Source organism: Grus americana, chromosome 12 (assembly GCF_028858705.1).
Source record: "Grus americana isolate bGruAme1 chromosome 12, bGruAme1.mat, whole genome shotgun sequence".
NCBI lineage: Eukaryota > Metazoa > Chordata > Aves > Gruiformes > Gruidae > Grus > Grus americana.
This window is the reverse complement of record NC_072863.1, coordinates 21,415,921-21,430,236: the sequence shown is the minus strand read 5'-3', so window position 1 is coordinate 21,430,236 and position 14,316 is coordinate 21,415,921. Positions and strand designations below refer to the sequence as shown.

General features: G+C 48.8%; 1 protein-coding gene across 3 annotated transcripts in view; it reads right to left on the bottom strand.

Annotated features, from left to right (window-relative positions):
• Positions 1–203: 203 nt before the first annotated feature.
• Positions 204–14,316, bottom strand: part of NEXMIF (neurite extension and migration factor) — a 168,372-nt gene continuing 154,259 nt past the window's right edge. For all 3 annotated transcript variants that reach the window (XM_054838899.1, XM_054838900.1, XM_054838897.1), the window contains 2 exons: positions 8,425–12,721; positions 204–7,673 (listed from right to left, as the gene is read on the bottom strand). In XM_054838899.1, coding sequence (XP_054694874.1) covers positions 7,439–7,673; positions 8,425–12,721 — 4,532 coding nt within the window. In that variant the 3' untranslated portion in view covers positions 204–7,438. The remainder of the gene's footprint in view (positions 7,674–8,424; positions 12,722–14,316) is intronic.

Below are 14,316 nucleotides of genomic sequence, written 5' to 3'. Positions count from 1 at the left end.
CTTTAAAGCAGAAGCGATCCGAGCACTTTTTCCCCACTTCTTCCCATCCACAGCCGTGCCTCCGTCTCTAACGCGCTTGACGGTAACGAGCATCAGCCCAATTAAGGCGGCGGGCTGGGATGAGGGGCATGCGCGGAGGGGGCATCTATAGCAGTGATTTGTTTAAAGAAACGATTCCTAATATTCAATAAATGGCAGTTTTAATTTCTTCTTCATACATGATCTTAAAATGAGATTTTAAATTTTTTTTATTTATTCCATAAACAATATAACAAAACTCAGCAAGTTAACAATATGACGTTTTCACCATACAGAGTCAGTCACAAATATTTAAAACCTTTGCAACAAGAACAACAAAACCCAAAATATTACAAGAATAATTTACAAGAGGATCTATAAAACAGCAAAGCGCTCACAAATTTTCCAGTTTCCTTTACACAATATCACTACACTCTTTCACAACATTTCTTTTTATTACAAAATTCCCAACAAAAGTTTTAATTTTTTTCTTTGTATTTTGGTTTTTAAAACCAGAAACTTTTAAGTATACATCCTTTTATTAACACCCGAAGGTGCAAAAAAAGGGAAACCTCACACATACAAACACTTCACAGCACTTTCCTAAGAAAAATATACACTTACAAAATATTTTACAAATTGGCACACTTAAAAATATACAAGATTTTGTAGGCGTCTTAGAGTGATCCTTAAGAATTATACTTCAATTGACTCTACAGAATATTTATAAAGCTTATTCTAAAAGAAAAAAGGCAAATAATTTCCAAACATGTTAAAATTGCAGTGTAAAATGTGGAACAGAAATGGATATGTTACATTCATAAAAAGGGCCATTTCATAGTTCTTAAATGCTCAAGGGGGAGGGGGGCAGGGGGGGGATAAAAGTTTTCTTTAGCACCATAAACCAGGAGCAACTTCCTAACGAGGTGCCTCTAGTTCTATGGAAGGGAACTCAAGGAGCAGTACATTCACATCTCTGGAGGCAGCAGTCGAAACGCCCCGGCCGGCGCCGCGGGCAGCGGAACAGAGCAGCTCCTTGGATTTCTACCCTGCTTCCCACGGGGAGTAAGAGCCAAAAGGAGTTTAACTGGTACCTTGCTTCGGGGGGGGGGGGGGGGGGGTTAGCCTATGGTTACGTTTTCCCTTTGTGCTTTTGCAACGGACGTTCGTCTATCTAGCGAAGGGTAGTGGCGAATACCAATCGTGTTTCTTGTTTCCTTTTGCACCAAGTGTTCAAAGGCTCAGTAAACGTGTCTGGCAACCCAAGCATCCTGCGAGACGGAGGGCATCCTCCTGCTTTAGATCCCAATTCCCTTAGATGGCTGTTACTCCACTGTCATTAGTGTCACTTGTTTACCTGAGAAACAGATTTGAAAAGCCTTGCTTCTACCACAGACATTGTACTTTGCTTATTTTCTATTTTTTTTCTATTTTTATTATTATTATTATTTTTTGCATTATTTCACACGCTGAAGAGATAAAGAGGCACATTCTCAAATAGATGTCAGCGGCTTGAACCATGCAACTTCCACTGGACCCCCTGGGAGCTGCATAGGCAAAGTCCAACACACCGAGTTGAGAAAGTAAGACCGAGGGCCTGATCCTGCACCAGCTGAAGTCCACGCACCTGATCCTCTTCTCACTTACACTGACTTCAAGGGAGTTTTTTTGTTTTTGTTTTTGTTTTTTTTTTCTTAACGCCAACGGCCAGCTGCCATCCAGGAAAGCGCTCAGCGAGCAGGAGCCCCTGGGAGCGAGCTCCCGCCTAAGTGCTTTGCTAGATCGGGACCGTAGGGAAAGAAGAATACGGGCCCAGCAGGTAAAGGATGAAAAAAAAAAAAAAAAAGAAATGCTTAAAACCTCTTCTGTTTTGGTTCGTGGCTCATTTGAGCCGAAAGAAAGAACAGCAATCCCGTTTAAAAAAGAGCAAGCCGCGCAGCGGTGGTTTGGCAGAGCGACCGCCGCCGGGCTGAAGGCAGCCGTGGCTTCTCCTCTCCACCGAGCCCTGGCCTCAGCAGGACGGCGCGGGGACGGCCCCGCGTGCTGCTGCTGGCCTCCTCCTCCTCCTCCCCAAACACCTGCCTGGAAATCTGGTCCGTAAGTCATTGTTCTCAAGCCGGTTTTCCCCCCCCCCAAAAAAACCCCTCTTATGCTTAAAAAAAGAAAAGCAAGATGTAAACCTGGTAAGTTATTTTTAAAGATACGATTACTTGAATCCCCATCACTGATATGTTTCTATTTACAAAACCTCTATATGCAAGTACCTCCAGCAAAACTATGGCCGTTGCGGGGGGGCTGGCTGCTGCCGGGACGCTGCAGGGTTCCCTTCTGCGGGACGCGCTCCGCAGTCGCCGCAGGGAAACGGATGCTTTCCCCGTTCCGAGGGAGACCTGCGCTTCCGCGGGGCAGCTCCTGCCTCCAGCCCAGAGGTGGAGGGAGAGCCAGGGGCTCACGCTGGACTGCTCCCGGGTTGGTCTCCTCTCAGGTGGATTTTGCGACCTTCCTTTCCAAGGTTTCTGCTTTCCAATTTCACCGCCAATTCTAAGTTGCCCAAACCGCGGTGTGCCAGCACAGCGCGGCTCAGGAGAGCAGCATCACTGACACTGGTCCTCTCATACGGCGCCCGGTGGGACATCGCTGGAGTAGGAGTGAAACGAGATAAAGTAGAAAAGACGTTTTAAGGGATGCTGCAGACTAAACGTCCTGTGCGTGGCTTGGGTTGGTCGCCCCAACGGCCAGGAGCCCAGCTAGAAGATGCGAGAGGAGGCCAGAAGCGCGCTGGGACTGGGCAAGAGGATGAGCCGAGATGGGAGCCAACGTGGGGAGCCCGGGGGAGCCCCGGGGTGCGCGGACGGTGGGCAGGGATGGATGGGAGTGACGTCCTGGTCGTCCCACAGCTGGGAGCGGCGCCGTGAGAAACAAATATTCACCAATACCGACAAGACGGGCAAGTGGGAAACGTCAGCTCGTACGGCAAGGAGTGAGGCAAAGGTGGGAAGTGATGAAAACCTTGAGGTAGCGATAGGCAGGCGGAGATGAATTTTACGAAAGCAAACTTCCAGCTCTTCGAGGAGTCAGTCAATAGGACCCCCGGGAAAGTGCCCTCAGGGACAAGGGAGCAGAACAGAGCTGGCAGATCTTTAAGGACGCTTTCCATCGAGCACGAGAGCTCTTGATCCCCAGGTGTAAGAAGTCAGGCAAGGAAGGCAAGAGACCGGCATGGCTCGGTCAAGACCTGCTGGTCAAACTAAAGGGCAAGAAGGAAACGCACAGGCAGTGGAAGCAGGGACAGGTGTCCTGGCGAGGGTATAGAGACGCTGCCTGGTTGTGTAGGAGCTGAACTTGGCTAGGGATGCAAAGAATAGCAAGAAAGGCTTCCAGAGGTATGTCAGCCAGAAAAGGAAGGTCAAGGAAAGCGTACTCCCCGCCCCCCAATGAACCCGACTGGCAAACTGGTAACGACAGACGAGGAGAAGGCTGAGGCACTCAACTTTTTTGCCTCAGTCTTCACTGGCAACCTCTCTTCCCACACCTCTCGAGCGGATGGACCTCAAGGCAGGCACTAGGGGAGCAAAGTCCTCCCACTGTAAGAGAAGATCAGGTTCATGACCACCACAGGAACCTGAACATACACGAGTCTGTGGGACCTGACGAGATGCATCCCAGAGTCCTGAGGGAACTGGCCGATGCAGTTGCCAAGCCATTCTCCACGATACGTGAAAAGTCACGGCAGCCAGGTGAGTCCCTGGTGACTGGAAAAAGGGAAACGTTGCAGGCGTTTTTCAGAAGGGTAGAAAGGAGGACCCCGGGACCTACCGACCTGCCAGCCTCACCTCTGTGCCTGGGAAGATCACGGAACAGATCCTCCTAAAAGCTGTGCTAAGGCACATGGAGGACAGGGAGGTGATTCGAGACAGCCAGCATGGCTTCACCAAGAGCAAGTCCTGCCTGACCAACCCAGTGGCCTTCTGTGATGGAGTGACTGCATCAGTGGACAAGGGGAGAGCTACTGATGCTGTCCGTCTGGACTTCTGTAAGGCCTTTGTCACGGTCCTCCGCAACATCCTTCTCTCTGAATTGGAAAGACACAGGTTTGATGAATGGCCTGTTTGGATGAGGAATTGGTTGGATGGTCACATCCAGACGGTAGTGGTCAACGGCTCAATGTCCAGATGGAGATCGGTGACAAGTGGTGTCCCTCAGGGGTCTGTAGTGGGACCAGTACTGTTTAATATCTTCATTAACGACACAGACGGTGGGATCAAGTGCAACCTCAGCAAGTTTGCAGATGACACCAAGCTGAGCGGTGCGGTTGACGCACTTGAGGGATGGGATGCCATCCAGAGGGACCTGCACAAGCTGGAGAAGTGCGCCCAGGTGAACCTCCTAAGGTTTAACAAGGCCAAGTGCAAGGTCCTGCACCTGGGTCAGGGTAACCTCTGGTACGGATGCAGGCTGGGGGATGAAGGGATTGAGAGCAGCCCTGCAGAGAAGGGCTCAAGGAAGAATTTTTTTACGATGAGGGTGGTGAGACACTGGCACAGGTTGCCCAGAATGGTGGTAGATGCCCCAGCCCTGGAAACATTCAAGGCCAGGTTGGATGAGGCTTTGGGCAACCTGATCTAGTTGAAGATGTCCCTGCTCATTGCACGGGGGTTGGACTAGATGGCCTTTAAAGGTCCCTTCCAACCCAAACCATTCTACGACCCTACGTTTCTATGAAGATCAAAAGGGAGGAGAACAAATGGTTGGCTCAAGGCAATTTCCCAGTTTGGGGGTAAATCAGCAGAGGGATCCACTTTTTTCAGAGGCAGAGAAGGGCCAGTGCCACACCGTGAGGGATCTGGGCTCTTTAACATCTCCCCGGTCAGAGATTTTTGGGGAGGACGTGGGATGACAACCAAAGACGGCAGCGAAATCGGAGCGACAGAAGGACTGAAGGAGAGCGCAACAAGGCAGCTGGTATTTGTGATCGCCACTGTCCTGAAACACCTAGCTGGGTATTCATGGAATTCCACATACAATAAAACAGTCGATACGTTTTATGCCTTATATTCATGCCCTATTGCACATTTCTTGAATGCAATAAATATTGCTATCTGGTTCAGTACAAGGTATTTTATTACGAGTCCCCTATTCATAATATTAAGCGTACCAAGCACAGTGCGGGCCAGTCGAAATGTGCTTTCAAACGATGGTTCTGGGTCCAAAAGAAAGGCCGAAAGGCTGTGCCACATCCCAGCCCTGGACCTGACCTCTCTCCGTAGGAGCAGCAGCCTGAACATCCGAAAGAAGGGAGCGGGCAGCCCCCTCATCCCGCTGAAAAAATGGGACACGTCAACACCACGGCAGTGGCCGGAGCTTGGAGCATCTGCTGACCCTAGGAACAGAAAAGAGAGCTGCCGGGGAAGCGGGGCAGAGCGCGGTGGCTGCAGGAAAGCCAGACACCCAGGGATGGAGCCCTAGTGCAGCTCCGTCTCCAAAAAAAAAAATCCCGAGCATCTTCTGGATCTCCCTCCTGGAGATGCCGCACCCCGCTCCAACCCGCGGCTACCCAGGGACCGCTCTCGTCCCGAGCAACTCCGGGCAACGGCAGCATTTAATTTGTTCATGGAATAAATGAACTTAATGGGATGGTTTTCTGAATTACTGTTTTTTCAGAGTTCCTTCTTTCCTCCGTTAAATAAAATGCAATGCAACGGCCGTGCTGGTCCCTCCGGGACTGCAGAGCTGAGCCTAAGCTGTACCGCAAGATCTGCAACTGCTGAAAACATTTGGGTTCTAAATTGACACTCTGCAACTTCCAGTTCGATTTTAAAGAGTTCAGTCTGCTTTTTTGCTAAACCGACGAGAAACAATTCTGCTGTTTTGCCTTGCGCGTGGGCCGAAAAAAAAACCCCAAACCCCGACTTGTAAGAAAACCCGAGTCTAAGCCCTGTCCTCCGCCAAACACCTTTATGCTCGCAACCCCGTCGAGCACGCCATCTGTCCGACTGCTATTAAGGCTCCTCTTCCTCACCGCTTCTCTATTGCATACGCGCGTCCAAGCCTCGCGCCCCTCCGCTCCTAGAAGCTCCCAGTTAGCAGGGCTCTTGCATATCAAGGTTTCGTACGAAATCAGCAGCAAAACGCACAGGCTCTCAGTTGCACAAGGAAAATAGATCTTTGTTGGGTTTGTTATTCCCTTGGAGGGCGAGGGTCTGGTGAGTAGGGTTACAAATAAGGCCTTTTGAGAATACATTTAGCATTCGATACTTAACGCTGTCTTAATAAAGTCCAGTCACGTATGATCCGGCCCTGATCGGTGAGATCACAAATAGCGCCGTTTTGTTGTGGTTTTGTTTTCTTTTTTTTGTGGTTTTTTTTTTTTCTCTTATCTTATGAATTGATTCAAAAGAAAAGGTTCAGAGTTGTATTTAAAACTAATGACTTCGCTTTTGAAAGTTCAAGCTATATTGGCGTCGCAAGGTTAGACATTTAGGAAACACCAAAGCTATGACAGGAGAGCGCTTTCGACAGGCTCTGCATCGAAAATGTTCAAGAAACTACTCAAAGGAAAAGTAAATAGCAATAAATGTATGAAACGTATTAGTTCTGTTTTTATAACTATTTTAGAATTTATCCCAGGTTCTTATAAAATATATAAAACTGAGATACAAAGGATTAGCAATGTAACTTTGCATTTCAAATGATCTTCAGCTACAGGTTTTGCTTTAAGAAAACAGACACTTGGAAAGCAGCTGTTCTGTAGTCTCTAGGTGCAGACACTTGAGTTCCTGGCAAACTTACCGTCAGGGCTTTTCTGAACTCCTCCACCATTGCAACTCTCTCCTATAACGAAACTCAACATTTCACCATTAAGTTTTTCTGCTCGTGGTTTCAAAGAGAGGACGTTACCATTTCCCAGCATCGGTTTCAAAGTTCCTTTTTGTTTTGTGTGGTTTTTTTTTTTTCCCCTTTTTTTTTTTTCCTTTTTTTTTTTCTTTTTTTTTTTTTTTTATTTACCTTTATGAGCTTTAAACCACAGGGTGAATCCATGAAATGAGGTAAGTAAATTTGGCACACTTTTAGTCATGTCCATAAAACTTTTGGTAAGTTGTATAAGTGAACAATATCGTTTTCATCGTGAGTTACAGGTGCTTTCAAAGGGGGGGGCGGTTAGTACTTAACAACTGGAATGTTTCTAGTAAAACCAAAAGGCATAGCTGCAGAAAACACTCACAACCCAATGTTGATAGAGAAGTAAAAATATATACAATACAGTCACTTGTTCATAGTTTGGCACAATTTTTTGTTGTTGTGGGTAATAGTGCATCAACTACTGTACAACAGTATGACTTTTAAAACAGTCTTTCACAGAGAATACCAGGTTAGGTTTGCTTTCAAATAATAAAATTCCCACAATTTCAAACTCTTCATTTCAGCACTTACATTTCACCATACCACAAGGCAGATTTCGAAAAGGAACCGATGGGAAAAAAAAAAACCAAAAACCCAACCGAGAGGGAAAAAAAAAAACAGAAGAAAAAAGAAGAAAAAAAAAAAAAGAAAAGAAACAAACATCAACCGTCTTTCTAGAAAAGGGAGTCTCTTCTTCAAATACAGGAAAACCCAAAAATGTTGTTTCTGCTTTAAGAAGAATGGAGTCTGATTCCCTGCAGGAAAAAAAATCAAACATTTGATGCCATCTTAGTTAGCTCGTCTGGAGTCACCACGACGGAGCGTACGCGCTAAAGGCGGGCAGGTACAGAAGATGCAGCTTTAGATGATGCAGGTTAGGAGATAAAACAGCAGAGGGGGCCAGAAAGCACTCAAAATTGCCACGTGAAGCTCAATTAGGAACGAGTTCTCATTTGCAAAGTAAAGAGCCTTTAAGTTTCGAGATCTTGGCTTTTGGATGCAGAACCTCTTTTTTTTTTTTTTTTGTGATTTATTTTTTACAAAATGTTCCCAAAAAAAAAAAAAAAAAAAAAAAAGTCTTTCCTCGTCAAAATCATTAAAAAGAACGTGTAATCGTGGTGGGTATTTTTTTTTAATTCCCCCCAATAAATAAGTAATTAAAAACTGAAGAAGCCAAACAGCAGAAAAGAGTAGCCTTGTTAGTTTTTTTAACCCCAGCCAAGCCAGAAAATTGGTCATTCTTTTAGGCAGCTTGCAAGTAATAAGTATTTCATGCATTTAAAAAATGAAAAAAAAAAAAGAAAAAAAACCAACCGAAAAAACCAACCCCAAAAATGAAACCAACCAAAACTGTAAAAGGGGAAACGTCTTTTTTTTTTTTTTTTTCCTTTTTTTTTTTTTTTCATGCAACTTTTGCTTTCAGGAAGGAAAAAAACTGAGGAACAGCGGGCTTAGCAGGTGGGAGGGAGGTTAAGGGGCATTCCAGCCAGTTTGGTGCAGCATTACCTCAGTTTCTCAAAAGCAGCTGTCACGGGGGGGTCCTTGTGGGGCTGTTCGCGGTCAGTTCGCTTTATTTTACAGTTCTCATCCCTCAGCGATTTCGAACTGGATTTATGACGGTAGAGTTTTTTATGGGTAGGTCCGTTATTGCCTAAAGTGCTCAGGTTACTATAGTTTTTATCAAAAAAGGGAGCGTGAATGTCCGTGCTGTACCCGGTGGAGCAGTTGGGGCGACCGGGGTCGCAGGTTGCGGCTTTGCCGTTTTTGTTAGAGCCCTTGTTGTTCGACTTGTGGTTCTTTGCCGCCCCCGGCGAGCCGCCGTTCACCTTCTTCTTCGACTCTTGGGACGTCCCTGCCAAAATTTTAAGAGTTTTCAGTTTCAGGCTGTTGGACTCCGGTGACCGGAATATGTCTGGAACGCTGTTGTGGCCAACCGGTCCCCACAAGGGCTCGATGGAGGCCATCATGAACCTCTGGACGTCCGCCATTCCCGATGCGATGTTGGACAGGATGTTGGAAGGTTCTTCAAACTCCCTCTGGTCGTCGTCCAGGAGGCTGGTGGCATTGCCCAGGCTGGCTTCCGACCAGCCCGCGGCCCCGTCTTTTCCCAGTGCCCACTCTCCGGAGAGCCCGTTGTGCTTGCCCAGTTTCACCCCGGCCGGGCTGCAATGCTGAGCGCTCTCGGTGAGGCCCTTGGCGGCGGTGGCCGCGTTGCTCAGCTGGTTGACCGCCCTGCCGCCAACCGCCGGAGCCTTCTCGCTGTTGACTCCTGCCGCGTTTTTCCCTTTCCTGGCAGATTTGGGCGCCTGCCTGGAGTTTTTCCCTTGCGGCTTATCGGTTCCTTTGTTGGTTTTGGGTGATTTTTTCCGGGTGGCTTTCTGGGAAGAGCTTTGGTTTGTACCCACATTCTTGCTGGATGAACTTTTCCTCTTCGATTTTGACACTTTGCTATTGGTGCTAATTTGACCAGATGGCTCATTAAACGTTGACAAGCATGGACTCTTTTCGAGAAGGCTGACAGAATCTTCATCGTTGAACATATGGAACTGGAACTGGTGATTATTTAAAGCAAACCCATTATCTGCCTGATCCTCGGTCTGCAGGACCCCGCAGTTCCACTTGACCTTCTCGGAGCTGTTGATGGCGGCCTGGGGGCTCTCCTGAAAGCCCTTCAGGGTGCCCAGTGGCTTGGCGTCGGAGCCAGCTATCTGCGGGGACAGGTTGGGAGTGTCCGGAGGGGACATCTCCGAAAGCGACGACTGGCGGAACTTATCAGGCGTGAAGTTGGAAATGTCTAAAAGGTCCGTGGACTCCTTCAAAGGGGTGATCTCGTCTATGCTCTGCTGGATCACTAGCTTGGGACTGCAGTGGGCCAAGAAATCGTCATTAATATCATCCTCGCCGTCCTTTTCACAAGACTTTAAACTTAAAGAACTGTAATTGCTAGAACTAACTGACAATGAACCCACTGAATCAAAACTAATGAGCCTGCCATCATCCGTACTTAGTGTACCTCGTTGGAAATGAAAGCGCCCCTCTCCATTATTAAAATGACATGACTGATAAGAATCATCAGACTGCACTTGTTGGCTATCCGGCATGTAATTTTTTTGGTATAGCAATTTGCTGCTATTCAGGTTGACTTGAGTGTATCCAGAGGCGGGGAGGCCGTCTGCACCCGCGCCGCCGCCGCCGAATTCGCTCGGCAGCCCGGCCGCTTCCCGCATGTCGCCGGGGAAGTCCTGGCGGTTGCTGCCGGCAGCCTTGCTGGCCGGCCACATGCTACCGAAGCTGCTCTGCTCCATCTCCAAGTGACCGGGCGACTGCTGCAGCTCCGATTCGGAGGGCGGGGAGAGCACGCAGCTCTGCGCCGGCTGCAGAGCCGGGAAGGGCTTTTCTGCCGGGACGATGCTGGGGAGGGGGTGCTGCTGCTGCTCGGAGGGATGCTGGGTGAAGTATGAGATACCGGTGTTGCTCGACAAATCAGAAGCATCTAACAACGTCTGCAGATACCCTCCGGGGATCAGGGGTACATTGGTGGTGATATTAGCAGATGGCAGAGGCTTGTCTGAAGAGGAGGTGGATGGTAGGAAAGGAGAATTTTTAGCAACCTTATCCTCGTGGCACTCCGGGAGATGGGAGCTGTCTGAAGCACAAGGAACGTTTTCGTCCTTTAGACGCGCTGCAGAGTCCTGGTTTTCCAGCACCGGGGAGCCCTCCGCCGTACTGGTAGCAGCTTTGATCTTCTTGCACTTCAACCTGGCTTCGCTTTTGAATTTGATTCTGCGGAGCACTTTCCTCTCCGTCCCCTTGTGCTCCCGTTCCTGCGATTTGCATTTCACGGCAGCGATGCCCGTGATGTCGTTCACGTGTAATCCGTTGGCACAGCCGGGGGTGGCGATGGCTAACGCCGGCAGCCCTTTCAGGCCGGCATCCTCTTTACTGCTGCAAGGCTGCTTGTGATCCGAGGAGCAAGAGCCCAGCTTGTTCACTGATTGCTCGATGGCTTTAATTCTTTGAATCCGGTGCCTGTTTGCTAGCTTGCATTTTCGCTTCCGTGGGTGAGGGAGGAACGAAGCATCTGAGCCGTTAAGATAGAAATTCTGCTTGTGGTAGAGAGACGATCTGAGCAAATCCAGCCGGCTCTGCTGCCTCTCTTGCCAGAAGCCCTTCAGTGGGGCCAGCTTCTCGTATTTGCTGAGCAGCTCCTCGTTTAGGGTAACAGTTGTCTCGTTGGCATCCACTTTGCTGAGCTTCACCAGCATATGCTTCTCCCCTTTAAACCTGTTAATGATGATGTACTTGATGATAACGGGGGGCTCCTTGCGAGAGACTTTTCGCCGTTTCTTGGGGCACCACTCGTCATCGTCCTCTTCCTTGGGCCCGTCTGGGAGCCACTCCTTCTTGTCCAGGATCTTCTCGTTCTCGATGGAGTCCACATCGTACAGGTAGTCGTCGCTGTATCGCACTTTCCTCTTCGCCCGCAACCCGTAGTTCTGCTGAATGAAGGAGCTGGAGTGGTCCCGGGACAGGTACCGGCTGCAGTCCTTGATATCCTGCAGCACATCGTAGGAGGACTCTGTGCAAGTGCTGTCGTCGCTGAACTCCCCGGAGTCCTCCGTGGAATTCACCGAGTCCAAGAAGTGGCTCCTCTTGGAGCCCACGTACTGCACCATCTCCGTGCTGTTGCAAGATTTATTTAAGGCAGCTTTCTCCTCCTCCTCACCGTCCTCTTCCTCGCCATCCTCCTCCTCCTCCCCCCAGATGATGCCTTCCTCAGATTTGAATTGAGAAGGGTCGCTGGCACCGCTGGGCCCCCTTTTCAGGGTGCTCCTGCTGTCCCTTTTGGTGCAGTTGCCGAACACGCTGGGGAAGAAGTTGAACTGGGCGTCCTCTTGTAGGGTGGTGGTCTTCTCCCGCACGTTGTCCTGGAAAGATTCGTATCTAATCTTTAGGGAGCAGACATCGCTTCCCAAGGTGGAATCGTCGTCGTCAAACATGTAATTATCCACGTCTTCCTCGGAAAACAGATTTACAGAAAGCTCGTTTTTGGAGCAGAGGTCAAGCAGCTCAATTTTACTTTCACTAATGAAAGATTCGAAATAGCCCCATTCCTGGTTGGGATTTGTTAGTAAAGGTTCCTCACCATTGCATTTGTCTAATAGTAATCCCTCGTAATAATTTTTCTGAGTGGGGTCCTCTGAATCACTGTCAGATTTTTCTGCATCTCTTTTGTCCGCTGCCCTCGATTTATGCATAGGGAAGCTTAAAAGCTGGTCTGAAAGCAGTTGATCCCCATATCTCATGGTTTCTCCTGTGCTCATGCAGTGAATCCCTATATCAGACACCGAACAGGTGTCATAATCCCTATTTATATCCCCCACTTTCAAGCTTATTCCCGGCTCTGCATCAATGCCGTCCTTTGATTCAATAAAGCAGCCCAGACAGGTCCGGCTCGGCTGCATCAAGCAGTCGCCCGTCAGCGCCGACATGCCTCCGGGCTCCATCATGGTGAAGGGAGCCTTCTCGCAGTCGCCCGGCAGCGACCAGGAGCTCATGCCCTTCGTCACGCAGGACGTGAGGGAGATGGCGTGGGCGGAGGAGTCATCCGAGGCGTGCTCGGGTACATCCGTGAGCCTCAGAGGCGACGGGGGGCTCAGCAAGCAGGGCTTCTTTGAAGTCAGGGGCGTCAGCGACCGGTGGCACGCGTGGTTTTCCTTCTGAGCTGTCGTCAAGGCTGAGAACGTCACCGCGGCCTCGGCGGCGGTGCAAGGCCTCTCATCGCCGTCCAGGGCGTGCGATTCTGGGGAGGGCGTAAGGAAAAGGGAGGGAGAAAAGAAAGAAAAAGAGAGAGGCTTTACAACCCTTGCGGTCCCGCTCGGGCTCGCCACCCCGCTCCCCTTCTCCCTGGGGTTCGGTGGTGACTTTTCCCAACCGCTCCTTCGGGAAGCGGCGGACGCCCTTCCCGCGAGAGCACGATCCTTTCCATCTGGATCTAATTAACGTGGTGATGTGCAAGGAAGGGAGAGGTAAATGCTCTCCCCCCTCCCTGCAGCCAGCTGGAAGAGGTACAAGAGTACGTTTAAAAAAAACCCCAAACCCATCCGTTCTTTCCTCCTCATATACATATCGTTACCTGGATACTGCCTTTCAAATCTGACAAGGTTATTAAAAAAACAAAACAAGCCTAATAAAAATGTTCCCATTAACGTTGACAAAAATAATGGAAAAAAATAAGATTCTTAAAGAAACAAAGCATCCTCCCTGCGGTGCCTGCAGCTCAAACATACCTGAACTGCGTTACTGCTCGAGAGTCAGAAAGTTACGGCTATTTTTAAAAACCAAGCAGCCTTTTTGTCACTGTCCGCGCCAAGGGAAAGTAGAAGGTAACACAGAATTTAAAGCAATTATTGTTAGAATTATTGTGGGTTTTTGCCATTCTTCCCTAATCCCTAAAAATGCCTTTTTAATAATGTGAGGGGGTTTTTTTAACCTAAGAATTTTTTAGTTCTACCTCGTCGCACTCTTTTATGGCAGAATAAAGTTATGAATACACTTTTATCTGACTTCTGGCTCAACGGACGATGTGACCCTTGAAATTTTAATACGATGTCTTTTCATCCACGACCACGCTCTGATATCTCTGTATTAAAAAAAATATATATACCGACGTGTGCATTCACACCAGCCGGAGACCTCTGACGACTCAGAGCTGAGCCCGGAGCTTTTGTAGCGGGCTCACATCTTACCTTTTCGGTGGCTCCACCGAAGGCTGGGGGGAGCGAGAGCGGAAGCAGCGCAGCCTTTCCGAGGAAGAAAAAGTGCTTTAAAACGCAGCTGGAGCACCAGGCTGTCGCAAGAAATGGGGCATCCAAAGGGATTTGGCACCCACGCGGTTGCTGCGACCCTCCGCGACAAGCGCTTTTACTCAGAACCGATAGAAAAAAAAGCAAGCCTCCTCCTGCGTGCCTGTGCCAAGCGTAAAACTTAGAGGAGGTCAAAATCCCCCTAATTTCAACCCAAAAGCTCCCGGCAGTTTTGTGTTACGGGGGCCTTAGGGATGGAGCCATGGGTAAAGTCTTGAGCCAGTACAAGCAAGCCGCAGTCGGAGCCGTGCAGCGCTCCAGGGACTTTAAACAACTTTCCGAACACTCTACAAATCGAAGCAGAAGTGCGATGCAACGACTGGAAACATCTTCAACACGTGTGGCTTGGAAAAAAAACCAGACTGACTTGCTTGAAATCCGTGCTGCTTCCCTTCCCTCAAAAAGGGTTAAAAAAAAAAAAAAAAAAAAAAGCTGATTTTTGAGTCCCTCCCAGCAGTTTTTAGATCAGAAATGCAGAGGTGGTATCTTTTTCCTTAAGCACCAAAACAAATTAACCAGTGCAGTTCCACTT